Raw genomic sequence first — 14,329 nt, 5'->3', positions numbered from 1 at the left:
CTCGAGAAAGAGGAGGACTGAGGATTGATTGGAGCATGTAGCTACGTAGCCATTGATGACCTCGAGGAGAGCAAAGCTTCATCAGGATATGTGTGGGAGAGAATGAGAACAGATGAATCAGAGATATTGAGTGTAGACAACTCTCTTGAGGTGTACTACAAAGGGGAGCACAGACATGGGGCAGTGGGGAAAGTGGTTAGGAATTGGTCTTGTTTTTTTGTTTTTGTTTTTTAAGACAGGGTCTTGCTCTGTCATCCAGGCTGGAGTGCAGTGGTGTGATCATCGCTCATTGTAACCTTGAACTCCTGGGCTCAAGCAGTCCTCCAACTTTGGCAAGATAGGCACGAGCCACCGCGCCCAGCTGAGTTGTTGTTTTTAACGGAGGAAGTAACAGAGTGTTTATAGGCTGATGGGATGAGCCAAGGGAGTGTGGCAGATTGACAGTGGAGGCAGGAGAGGGAGAACTGCTAGAGCAATGACTTCCAGTAGCTGTATAATTTGGAGGGATTAATTTTAGGGTAACTGGCATGGAAAGTTCCTCTGACTGCTGACTGAGGGTAGGCGACTTGCGAGGTGCAGACTCGTGACAGTGGGAGCCTGTGCATGCACTCCTCCGATGGAGTACTTTTCTTGGTGAAAAAGAAAGTGGGGTCATCAGCAGAGAGCCAATATGGGGGAGCTGACGGCCTGAGAAGAGAGGAATTTATTGGTTTCCTTTTCGTGCTTTAAGTCTCACAGAGGCATGAGCAGCACACTGCTGACACTTGTGAAACAGGGAAACAGTACGTGTCTTAGCTCCCTTGATGGGATTTGCTGGATCTTGGTTACAGGGATGTGAACACCACCATCATGGAGCTCCTGATCATGGTGTATGCGTGTAAGACCTCTTGTGCCAAGAGCATCATCGGCGTGATCCCCTACTTTCCTTACAGCAAACAGTGCAAGATGAGGAAAAGAGGCTCCATTGTCTCTAAATTGCTGGCCTCCATGATGTGCAAAGCTGGTAAGTAGGAATGGCAGGTATTTGACAGTTGGGGGCCTGGGAGTTTTATTTTTACTTCAGACATTTCAAAGTATTAACATATTTAAATTAGGATGCTGAACAGAGTACAATAGTGATGCAGCTTTTAAAGACAATTAGTTTATAAGGAGAAGACAATGCAGAGAATTCTCTTTCTGTTCTCAACTCCCTAAAACACAAGGTAATGAGAATGACTTATTTTTTCCATTTTCTCCTAAATTCTTTATATTGAAATTATATTGATATGATAATTTACAGTCATATCAGAGCTGTTTTGAAAGGGGAAAAGTCATTCTGAACTCCACAGCAACAATTTTTTTATAGTCTCTTTCCTTTCCCAGGGCAGATAGATATATTTATTTTATTTAATTTTAATTTTTATTTTTTTGAGACAAGGTCTCACTGTGTTACCCAGGCTGGCCTTGAACTCCTGGGCTCAAGCAATTCTCCTGCCTCAGCCTCCTGTGTAGCTGGGACAATAGGCGTGTGCCACCACACCTAGCTCAGATAGGCATATTTTGTAAATCATATATATTGTGTTAGGGATTTTCAGGTAACATCTTAAGTATTTTCCCCTTTTTAAATAATCTTCATAGTTGCTATTGTGTGTGTGTGCACGCTTGTATATGTTTAGATGATTATAGAAGGTACATACCACAGATGATATAACACAGATACTTACTGTAGAATAAATTTTCGAAGGTAACATTCCAATAAGTGCCAAAGCAAAAATTTTTTTAAACCCAAACTCCAGCAACTTCAGTAGTCTACCCCATTGAAAACATTGTGACAAGCAGCTGGTGAAGGGAACAGGCTAGCTCACTGAATCTTCTGGAAAGGTTTCCACCCTCTCTTCCAGCCTTGCTCCTGAACAGGCTACCAGGCTCACTTCCCTGTTCTTTTGGGCAAGTATATCCTTTTAAAATTTTTTGTTGCTCATGCTGGAGTGCAGTGGTGCAATCATAGCTTGCTGCAGCCTCAAACTCCTAGAGGTAAGCGATACTCCTGGGTCAGCCTCCCGAAGACTAAAGGCATGCTCACATACCCAGCTAATTTTTAAATTTTTTTATAGAGATGGGTGTCTCACCATGTTGCCCAGGCTGGTCTCAAACTCCTGGCCTCAAGCACTTCTCCTGCCTTGGCCTCCCAAAGTGCTAGGAATGTAGGCGTGAGCCACCATGTCTGGATGCTTTTTAAAATTTTTCGTATAGAATTCTCCTTTTATTTTTCTAGTGATCATTTCAGATATCCTTAAGGTTACAATAGGGGTAAAGGTTCTATATTTTCTCCAATTTCCAGGCTGGTGCAGTTTGTTTTGATATTTTAAGACTGACTTTGCCGGCCGGGCGCGGTGGCTCACGCCTGTAATGCTAGCTCTCTGGGAGGCCGAGGCGGGCGGATTGTTTGAGCTCAGGAGTTCGAAACCAGCCTGAGCAAAAGCGAGACCCCATCTCTACTAAAAATAGAAAGAAATTAATTGGACAACTAAAAATATATAGAAAAAATTAGCCGGGCATGGTGGCACATGCCTGTAATCCCAGCTACTCGGGAGGCTGAGGCAGGAGGATCGCTTGAGCCCAGGAGTTTGAGGTTGCTGTGAGCTAGGATGACGCCACGGCACTCTAGCCCGGGCAACATAGTGAGACTCTGTCTAAAAAAAAAAAAAAAAAAAGACTGGCTTTGCCATGCCTATTAAGGAAGCTTTAAGGAGATTTAATCTGCTCTATTAGAATTTTTAGAAACATTTCTATATTACTATTATTATCTTTGCTATTTCAAGACTTTAAATTGATATGAAAATCATGCATCTCATAGTACTAAAAAATCTGAACAATAAAGGTGCTGAGTTTTTTTGATGGGAGAGCAATTTTCTAATAGTAATTTATTATATATAGAATTTTATATTGTATTTATGACATATAGTGCAACTTCTTTTTAAACTATGTATTTCTCCACTGGAATGCAGGGCAAGAAAGGGAGAAAAAAGTAAAAGAAGTTAAAGGAAAAAAAAAAGAAAGAAAAGAGAAGTTAAAAAAAAATAAAATAAAAAAATAAACTGTGTGTTTCTGTCTGCTTTATTTTCAAAGGTCTAACTCATCTTATTACTATGGATTTACACCAGAAGGAAATTCAGGGCTTCTTCAATATTCCTGTTGATAATTTAAGAGCATCTCCCTTCTTATTACAGTATATTCAAGAAGAGGTGAGCTAGCTCAAACTTTTTTTAACATTCTGATTAAGATTGAAAGATATATTTCCATTTCCTTGAACTGTCCCCAGAGGGTTAAAACTTGATGTAATCTTCTGCTTAAAGCACTATTATATTTTATAAATGTAAATCAGTGTATCTTAAACTTCTTAATCTGCAATTTATTTTGTTTGCCAAGCTCTTAAAATTGCATTTTCTTTTGAACCTCAAGTACCTAGAATCAGATTAGTCATGACTGTAAAAAGTAACTCACTCTTATTATTGGTCCATGCTTTGTCCTGGTCCTTTTTTGTGTATCTGTCCACCCTCTCTCTGTCCATCCATCTCTAGTTGGGCAGCACCCGTGATCCTACTACCCAACAAGAAAACTAGAATCATCGTCATAACTTACATCTGCTCACATGCTCCTTCTCTGTCCCATCCCCTGCCTCCTTCCCCCCAAGGGAACTACCATTCTGAAGGGGGGGGGGTATTGGATGTTTTATGTATCAGTTGAGATGATCATGTGGATTTATTTTTCTTCATTCTATTAACGTGTGGTATATTACATTGATTTTTCTCATGTCGAACCCCCCTTGCATCCTGGGATAAATCAGACTTGTGTAATTTTAATATAGTCACAGTCACATTTGTGATTCTTTGATACAAAAGCACTTTTGTGACTTACTGTTTAAGAAGGCTTTTAAATTTTTAATTTATATTATACTTAACTATTTTGCTTTTAGGAACTTGTTTTCTTCTTCTTCTTTTTTGCCAGTTAAATTTAGCAGTGGGGGGTTGTTTATCAACTTTAGTGACACTGAAGTTAATAAGTTCAGATAACCCACTACCATCAAATCAGCCAGAACTGTTTTTCTTCTATGAATTATTTTTCTCTTAGATTTCCAGAGAACTTCTTTTCATAGTACTATATTTAAAAGATGTCAGTTTATAGGTTTCTGAGAAATTTTTTTCTGGTAAGAGTACAGGCCTTCTCCATCCTTCAGCAATTACTATAGGCCGTCAGAGGGAAAATGTATTTAAGTATTTTTGAAAGAGAAAAATGTAAAATATTCTGCTTTTTTCTTTAAAGTTACACACAGAAAACCTAAAAACCCTAATAAATTCAGAAAATAATATAGACTATAATTTTACCTGAATATTATTCTCAGCTGAGGGAAAGAAAAGGGTGAGAGGGAAATCAGCAAATGTCTTGATGCTGAAGGATTCCGAGGTCCTGGCAGAGAGGAGTGAGAGGGTGAGAATTGTGTGTGCAGGAGAATGTGGTCGAGTTAACAACTATTAATAGCTAGCTGGAGAAACCTGTCATTTTGGAAGAAATAGAGCAGTCACTGTACACCTGTATGGGTTGATGTCCACATCTCGTGCTTTTGGGGGATGTTTCCACTCAGGACACAGGTATGTGTGTGCCACTGTCTCAAGGCATAAATGGAACAGCACCTCTTGAGGGTGCCCTGTGAGCCTGAAGAATGAAGGCTGGAGTGTCTTCGTGCCGGCTACAGGGTCGGGCTGGAAGCTCCATGCTAGTCACTGCCATTAGCATAGGCTTCTGCCTCAGGTCCAGGCTGCCTTCTGTTAATACTCGAAAAATCCTCATTTTAGGTTTCATTGTTGAAAAGAAGTCAAAATTGAGCCCTCTCTGATGATGTTTATGGTTCAGCAAACTAGGGAAGTGGTTTTTTTGTTTCTGATGTTGAGCCAATAGTGATGACTCCAAACATTTTAGTTTTAAAATTCTGTCCTTTATTCGAAGAAAAAATTTTAAAAAGCTACATAAAATTAAATACTATATGGGAGTTTACTATTAAAAAGGAATTATTATTGTATTGCCTTTTTACAGTGTACTTGTATGCCTTTTGTTTTCATGTGTTAGAGCTTCTTAAAGCAGGGGATAGATACACCATATTTCACTGAATCTAAGATGCTGTCAATCAAGGCTTATATTATTTTTTATGTCACCAAAAAAGAAGAAAGCACTGCTAATTATACTATGACATGATGCCTTCATGTCACTTAGTGATCCTATTCTGATGCTGACACTTTTCGTGTTTTGATGGTGATACTTTCCTATTTGACAACTTATGCTTTCTGTTTCTCTTGAATTTGTCACTGGAATTTAAGCACCTTCTGCCAGAGTCAGAAGGAATGTTCTAGTACCAGGATGCTCGTAGCCTTGAAACTTTTATCATCTGTTCTGAGGGGTCTGGCAGTATCTCCTGCCTTGAGTCGCATTGCTGCACAAGTGTCAGGCAGTCCTTTTCAGATTCAGTCCTTTTTATAGCTTCACCTACTGGTAGGGATCTCTTCCTTTCTTCGGTTTCATAAAGCATTTGATTGTTGCTTTGCAAGAACATACGGAATTGTGGTCATTCCTCCAGTGATGTTTATTTTTTTTTTTTTTGAGACAGAATCTCACTCTGTTGCCCTGGCTGGAGTGAGTGCCGTGGCGTTAGCCTAGCTCACAGCAACCTGAAACTCCTGGGCTCAAGTGATCCTGCTGCCTCAGCCTCCCAAGTAGCTGGGACTACAGGCATGTGCCACCATGCCCGGCTAATTTTTTCTGTATATTTTTAGTCGTCCAGATAATTTCTTTCTATTTTTTTAGTAGAGACAGGGTCTCGCTCTTGCTCAGGCTGGTCTCGAACTCCTTAGCTCAAACAATCCGCCCACCTCGGCCTCCCAGAGTGCTAGGATTACAGGCGTGAGCCACCATGCCTGGCCCAGTGGTGTATATTTGATTCACGGATATGGAATTATACCTTGCTATTCTCTTCCTGTGTCTTTGTGTGGACATGGTAACTTTTCATTTGAATGAAAAGAATCATCATGAACTCTTTCTGGAGACATTTTAAGTGGCAGTCAGACACAGCCAGAACAGAGCCAACAGTGCTCTTGCCTCATGTGAAGTGAGGACCGTAGGACCGCTATGGCCACCATACATGTGAAGGGAGGAAAGAGCCCATCACAGCTACTGTGTGACATTGCCCAGTGTGAGACATCCCAGTGTCAGAGATACTAAAATATGACAAAAAGTGGTTTGGCATTGATTAAATACAGTGCCTGGTTTCATTTTTTTGCAGGGAGGGGAGGGTTTTTTTGAGACAGAGTCTTGCTCTGTTGCTTGGGCTAGATAGAGTGCAGTGGCGTCATCATAGCTCACTGTAGCCTCAAACTCTTGGGCTCAAGCAATCCTCTTGCCTCAGCCTCCCAAGTAGCCAGAACTACAGGCATGTGCCACCACACCCAGCCAATTTTTCTATTTTTTGTAGAGGCGGGGTCTTGCTATGTCACTCAGGCTGGTCTTGAACTCCTGGGCTCAAGCAATCCTCCTGCCTTGGCCTCCCAAAGTGGTAGGATTAGATGTGTGAGCTGCTGCGCCCATCCTACAGTGCATGTTTTTGAAAAGTGATTAGGTATAATGGTAAAATTGTGGTAATGGTAAAATAAATGATAAAATAATGGTAAAATGCCCCAGCATTTTAAAAGGATAATATGAAGAGTAAATAAAATAGGAGGATCACAATTATTATCTTTTTTTATGGCGTAGTTTGTATAGATCTCATCCTGTGTCTCCAGGTTTTTAGGTAACTTCTAGAGTGATCCGTTTCTGGTTCTGGAGTTGTTTTTCTCCCCGCTGGATTGTTCCCCTGAGTCTATATCAAGCCACTGTCATTATCCCAGGAATGAGATATGGCAAGGAATGGGACCAGGGTAGGGTAGTAGCAAAGGAGTATGTGGAGTAGGGCAGTTTGTTTCTTTTGGTTCTGCATTCCCACCAGCAGTACACATAGTAGAACCTGTTTCCCATGCCCTTCCTAATACTTAATGTTACAACTTTGAAAAATTTTGCCAGTTTAGTGAGTAAAACAATACTATATTATTGAAATTTTTTGCTTCTCTGATTTTTAGTGAGATTGAGTATCTTATCATGTGTTTTTGGGGAGGCAGGGGGCAAAATTTCCCCATTAAAATAGAGTTTTATCTCTTTGCTTGTGGTTTGAAGTTTCACCATGTTGTGTCTTTGTGGATCTTTTTTTCCATTCATCTCACTGTATGCTCAAGGGTCCCTTTCATTCTTTGGGAATTTTTTTTCTGTTAATTGAGTATTTCATTCCTTGTATTTCTTTTATTCTTTTCCTTTGGGAACTGTTAGATCCTGGAAATTTGGATCTAATCTCTATATTGTAACTTTTAAAAAATTATTTCAATTTTCGCATGCTTATATATAAGCATTCTGGGACAATTACTTGGCTTGATCCTCACAGGTCTGTTCTTAAGGCTCTGTTCACTCTGTTGTTCAGCCACCCAGTTATTGAGTTTGTTATTTAGGCCATAATAACTTCCTCCTCCTTGATTTCTTTTTAATTCTTTATCATAACAACTCGTTCTTTCTTTATGTATATGGTTTCCTGTTTTAACCTCTGAAGAGACAGTAGACCTGTTTTTATTGAAGAGTCCTTTCTTTTAAGTGTCCTATTATTTGTTTTATTAAATGTTTCCTTGGTTGGTTGTTAGATTTTCTCTTGGCTGGGTTTGGTGCTGTTTGATGATGTTTGATTAGGCAAGGACATACATGAAACAGTTTAGAAAAACTCCCAGAAAAAATAATTAAAGTGCCTAAATGAAAATAACTCTGAGAAGACCAGGTAAATTAGGCTTTCTTGTATTAAATATGTACATCTGCTCCATGTGATTATGCTCAGTGCACCTATACTAGATCCTTCTTCAAATCAGTCAGTATTTTCTTCATTTACTGAGTTATTTATTATTTAGTACTCTTAATGTGCTAGGCATTATACAAAATGCTAAATGTTGATAACCACTTATATTAAAGTTTATTGGTGTAATTGTGAGAAATAAAGCAATGGGAATATATTTGAATGAAATAACTTAATGAAGTGGTTAGATTTCAAGAACAGAATTTGAAAATATTGCCAAGATGAAGTCAGAAACAACAAACCACTGCTCAGTTGAAAAGTAGTTCTATCTTCTATACTTTCAGACCTTGAGAATGAGTACATCTTTGATTAAGATCATCTTTAGCACAGATTACTTAAATTTTCAACAGTAAAAAGACTCCAAAGCAGCTGATTTTTTTTTTTTTTTTTTTTTTGAACAGAGTCTTGCTCTGTTGCCCAGGCTAGAGTGCCGTGGCATCAGCCTAGCTCACAGCAACCTCAAACTCCTGGGCTCAACAGCTGATATTTTAGTCTTTTTTGTTTTGTTTTGTTTTTTTAAGGGCTCTAAATATCTTTTAAAAATTACACTAGGCCAATTGTCCTTGAACAAATTGGTTTCTTTGACATGTCATGATTGTAGTATGCTAGTCATCTGTTTGGAATTTGACTTAGAATCAGATTGGTTTTATACCATCCATGTACTATGAGATTATATGTAGGCCAGGCACAGTGGCTCACGGCCTGTAATCCCAGCACTTTGGGAGGCTGAGGAGGGAGGATCACTTGAGGCCAGGAGTTTGAGATTACAGTGAGCTGTGATCATGCCACTGCACTCCAGCTGCGTGGGGGACAGAGTGAGACCCTGTCTCTAAAAAAAAAAAGAGAGAGAGAGAGAGAGAGAGATTACATGTAATTAGGATTCAGAAGAGGACTTCCTTTTGACTTTATAAAAACATCTTTACACTGAGTTATCAGTATTTGCTGACATAGAGATATGAGCTAATCACTGATTATCCCTACTTTTGTCTTAAAAGAAATCTGAGTGGCTTACACTTTAGTAATATTTTTTCCTGAGTAGGTGTTTCTTCATTTTCCAAAGCAGATTTTACTTTGATCCTTCTCTTTTTGGGAATGCTTCCAAGTAACCAGATGACGTTTTTGAGTCTGTTGGAGTATTCCTTTTTGCTGATTGTGAAAATAGCCTCTTGGAAACATGTAGTAATCTCTGATCTCTTGTCTATCACAGATCCCAGATTATAGGAATGCAGTCATCGTGGCCAAGTCTCCAGCCTCAGCTAAGAGGTAGGTGGGATCTCACTATCTGCTTCTAAGGATCATGTTGCTGATGGATTCCCAGGCATTGTAAACTGGACTTCAGTGGTTCCCACTGGTATCCCTTATTTTTCTTCCTCGGACTGATACTTTAAGATTGTTCTGCCAACTCCACTTACTAAGTAAATATTTTAGTTTCCTCTTTTTTTTCTGTTCCCAATCTATGACAGCCAATCATATTTTTTGACCCAAGCCATCCAGGTCTGGGGAATACAATCTGGTGCTTCCCTGACATTTCAAACACTGGCACATATGCTTTGCAGTTGTTTACTGGCTCTTATTTGAAGAAATCAGTAATTTATTAGCAGAGTTGTATCCAGCTGAGAGGCCACATATTTGTATGTTAAAAAGTGACATTTTACAAAACTGAAAAACCCTGAAGTATACAAAAGAGCCAGCCCTGAGAACGACAGTAGAATGAGTTATATCTAACCTAGAGTAACTGATGAGTCACTTACATATAGTGAAAATTATATTTTGGTTGAGAGGACTTCCATACCATGTTTTGTGGAGAAGCCACTCTGTTGGAGAGGAGAAGAACAAAATCACATGTACGAATAAAGGCTTGTCCTAAAAAAGCCTTTTAAAGTTATTTTCCAATTGAATATCTTTGCTCACTGCATCTGGTTGAGACCTTTGAGGTGAAAGAAAGGGTTAGGTACCTCAACCTCGGGCCCGTGGGCTATTAGTATTGCAGGATGAAGGAGGACTTGCATATAGTAAGCCATTGATTTAAAAAAGTATTGCAGGTAAGTCGTTTGACATTGTAAATTAAGAATAGCTCTTCGCATATACACTTAGTATGTTAAGTAAGTTGGCATTTGGGGCCAGGCGCAGTGGGTCACACGTGTAATCCTAGCACTTTGGGAGGCCAAGGTGGAAGGATCACTTGAGCCCAGGAGTTCGAGACCAGCCTGAGCAAGACCCTGGCTCTACAAAAAAATAGAAAAATTAGCCAGGTGTGGTTGTGCAGGCCTGTGGTCCCAGCTACTCGAGAGGCTGAGGCAGGAGGATTGCTTGAGCCCAGGAATTTGAGGTTGCTGTGAGCTATACTGATGCCACTGCATTCTAGCCCCGGCAACAGAGCAAGACCCTGTTTCAAAAAAAAAAAAGAGAAATTGGCATTTGGGGTAACACCATTACTTAGCTGTGTTCTGTGGCTGACCTCTGTGCCCACGCATGTGTCCTTCAGGAAGCTGTAGCATCGGGTCTCCTCTGGTCCATTTAATTAAGTTGTAGGAAACCTTGACTCATTCAGAAATATAAACATTTCAAACAGCTTTTCCAAATATTTGTTCAAAGGCTGAATTAATTGTAATTTAATAATTTATTTTTCTCCGATATATATACTTTTTAAAAATTAAGGTTAAAATCAGGTAACATACACATAATTTTAAAGAATAGAATTTGCTGGCATTTAGTGCAACCACCACCTCTCTCTACTTTCAAAACTTTTACCTCATCCCAAAAGAGCACCCTGTACCCATTAAGTAATCACCACTTGTCCCTTGTCTCCCCCTCCCCTGGCAACCACTAATCTGTTTTCTGTCAGGGGATTTGCCTATACTGGACATTTTATATAAATGGAATCACACAATATGTGGGCCTTTCGTGTATCGTTTCTTTCGCTTAGCGTAATGTTTTCAAGGTTCATCCATGGTGTAACGTATTGGTACTTCATTCCTTTTGATGGTCGAATAATGTTCCATTGTATGTATATACTGTAGTTTGTTTATCCATTCATCTGTTGATAGACATCTGTGTTTTTACCTTTTGGCTATTATGAATAGTACTGCTGTGAACATTCATATATAAGTTCCTGTGTGGGTATATGTTTTCATTTCCTGTGGATGTATACTAGGATCAGAATTGCTGGTTATATGGTATTTTTATTTATGTTCTTTGAGGAACCAAACTCTTTTTACACAGCAGCTGTCCCATTTTACATTCCCACCAGCATTATGTGAGGGTTTCAATTTCTCCACATCTTCACCAACATTTATTTTTTTATTTTTTCCATTGTAATCATCCTAGTGGGAATGAAGTGGTACGTCACTGTGGTTTTGATTTATGTTCCCTGATGATTAACGATGTTGAGTATCTCTTCATCTGCTTGTTGGCCATGTGTATATCTTCAGAGAAATGTCTCTTCAAGTCTCTGCCTGTTTTGTATTTGAGTTAACTTTTTGTTGAGTTGTGTTTTGTATATTTGCGATACTGGACCCTTAATCAGATATATGATTTACAAATATTTTCTCCCATTCTGTAGATTGTCTTTTCACTGTCTTGACGTGGTGTTCTTTGACAGACAAAAGGTTTTAATTTTGATGAAGTTCAGTTTATTTTTGTTGTTATTGCTTGTGCATCTGGTGGCATATCTAAGAATTCATTGCCAATTCCAAGGTCATGAAGTTTTAATCCTATGTTTTCTCCTAATAGTTTTAGGTTTTGCTTTTATATTTAGGTCTTTCATTATTTTTACATGTGGATTAAGATAGGCATCCAGCTTCATTGTTTTGCATGTGAATATCCAAGTTGTCCAGCACTATTGCTTGAAAAGACTGTCTTTTCCCTATTGCCTTTGTTCCTTTGTCAAAGATCAGTTAACTATATTTATGTAGGTCTATTTCTGGGCTCTTTATTTTGCTCCATTGATCTATTTGTTCTTTCACCAATACGAGACTGTCTTGGTTACTATAGCTTTAAAATAGTAAATGCTGAAGTCGGTATTGTTAGTCCTCCAACTTTTTTCTTATTCTTCAATTTTGTGTTGGCTATTCTAGGTCTTTTGCCTCTCCATACTAATTTTAGAATCATATTGTTCATATCTATTAATACAAAATAACTTGCTGGGATTTTGATTGGGATTGTGTTAAATCTATAGATTGGTAAGAACTGACATCTTGATATTATTGAGTCTTCCTATCCATGAACGTGGAATAGCTCTCTTGATTTCGATCATCAGAGTTTTGTAGTTTTCCTCATATAGATCTTGTACACATTTTGTTATATTTATGTGTAATATTTCATTTCTTTCAGTATCCTTTAATTTTTTTATAGATTGTTTTCTTTAGTTCTTTGAACATATTTATTTTCCGAGGGTCAGATGGGATCGGGCGCGTTCAGGGCGGCATGGCCGTAGACTGAACATATTTATAATAGTTGATTTACTCTGTCTAGTAATTCTGACATTGGACTTCTTAAGGGAGTTTCTGTTGACTGCTTTTTTCCTGTGTGGGAGTTGTATTTTCCTTTTTGTTTGCATGTCTTACAACTTTTGGTTAGAAACAAAATTTTAAATTATATAAAATGACAAATCTGAGCATCCAGCATACCAATTCCCAGGATATGTTGTTACTGCTGTTGTTTCTGCTGTGTGTTTAGTGGCTTTCCTGTACTCATTCTGCAAAGGCTATATTCTCTGTAGTGTGCAACCACTGAAGTCTTCGCTTGGTTAGCTTAGTGGCCAGCTAATGATTGGACAGAGATTTCCTTAAATGCTTTGAGCCAGTAAGTCTCCCATCCTCTTCCCAGGGCCTGTGTATGCATGTTGGGGCATGTCTTCAGTTCTCCTAGCAGCATGCAACTCTGTCTTAACCTTTACTTCCTGCTTGCACAGTGCCTCAAGGTCAGCCAAGGTTCAAGGTTGGGCCTTTTTGGGTCCTTCCTTGGTAAGCACATGTCCTGCAGATGCAGAAATAAGCTTTTCAAGGCCCATGTGGGCATCTCATTACCCAGATTTTCCTTTTGTTTTTTTGGCTAGCCTCTTGTTTGACTCATCTGGTATTGCCACTTCAGGCAGCTGCAGTATTAAACAATTGCTACTTATTATTTTTGACACTCTGGGGATAGGGCAATTCACATACAGTAGCCTCTGAGTCGGGCCATACTCTCCAGCCTTGAATCACAGCAAGCTGCCCAGTAGGTATAATACTGACAGTTATCAGAGAATGAGCCTTCTTGAGGAGCTCCAAACCTCTCTTGTCCCCTCTGTTGCTAGGCTGGTGTTTTTCGCAGCTACCATTGTTATGAGGCTTCTAGTTTTTGTCCACTACAGAGCTGGAGAGAGGAGCATAGGAATAGGGCAAGTTGAAACCCCCAAAGTTTGCTGTTTTTAGCAAGATTCAGCTATTTTTATTAAGCATTCCTGATTATCGCAAGCATTTGGTTAATATCTAGAGTTCTAAAAAAGCTCATTTTCACAATTTTTGCTAAAGTTCTTATTTTTATGGAGGAGTAGATTTTCTGAGGTCCTTATTCCACCATCCCAGAGTGCTGCTTCTCTATAGTGTTTTTGAGTGTATTTCTTTCTTTTTTTTAAAGACAGAGTCTTGCTTTGTCACTCTGGCTAGAGTGCAGTGGCGTTGTCATAGCTTACTGCAACATCTAACTCCTGGGCTCAAGCAATCCTCCTGCCTCAGCCTCCTGAATAGCTGGGACTACAGGTGTGCTCAGCCACGCCCAGATAATTTTTCTATTTTTAGTAGAGACAGGGTCTCTTGTTCAGGCTGGTCTCAAACTCCTGACTTTAAATATTCCTCCTGCTTGGCTTCCCAGAGTGCTAGGATTATGGACAGAATGTATTTCTTTATGTAGTTGTTTTAGTGGTTGCTCTAAGTATTACATTATATGTACATAACATATACTCATGTCATTTTACCAGTTGAAGTGAAATGTAGAAACCTAACTTCCCTCCAACTGAATCTAAACACAGGAAAAAAAAGAAAAGAAACCTAACCTCCTTTTAATGTCTCTTTCCTCTTCCTGTTTGTATTTGTCTTAAATATTTTCTGTACATACATGTAGAGCCATATCAAGCTGTTATAATTTTTGCTTTAACTATCAAACATAATTTAGAAAAGTCAAGAAGAGAAGGAAAGCCTATTATATTTACTCGTACTTCTTCCTTTCTGATGTTCCAGAGTTCTGCTTATTATTTCCTTTCTGTTTAAAGTACTTCCTTTTGCCCTTTTAAAATGGTGCAGAATGTTGGCAACAAATTTTCTTGGTTTTCCTTCATCTGAGAATGTCTTGAGTCATCCTTTCATTCTTTTTTTTTTTTTTTTTTTTTGGAGACAGAGTCTCACT

At 38.9% G+C, this 14,329-nt stretch overlaps 1 protein-coding gene across 2 annotated transcripts in view; it reads left to right on the top strand.

Annotated features, from left to right (window-relative positions):
* Positions 1-14,329, top strand: part of PRPSAP2 (phosphoribosyl pyrophosphate synthetase-associated protein 2) — a 59,082-nt gene that overhangs the window by 14,013 nt on the left and 30,740 nt on the right. For both annotated transcript variants that reach the window (XM_012660658.1, XM_012660657.1), the window contains exons 6-8: positions 831-1,003; positions 3,109-3,224; positions 9,156-9,211. In XM_012660658.1, the coding sequence (XP_012516112.1) occupies positions 831-1,003; positions 3,109-3,224; positions 9,156-9,211 (345 nt within the window). The remainder of the gene's footprint in view (positions 1-830; positions 1,004-3,108; positions 3,225-9,155; positions 9,212-14,329) is intronic.

The sequence above is a fragment of the Propithecus coquereli genome, unplaced genomic scaffold, assembly GCF_000956105.1.
Source record: "Propithecus coquereli isolate 6110/MARCELLA unplaced genomic scaffold, Pcoq_1.0 Scaffold672, whole genome shotgun sequence".
Classification (NCBI taxonomy): domain Eukaryota; kingdom Metazoa; phylum Chordata; class Mammalia; order Primates; family Indriidae; genus Propithecus; species Propithecus coquereli.
This window is presented reverse-complemented; position numbering and strand designations above follow the sequence as displayed.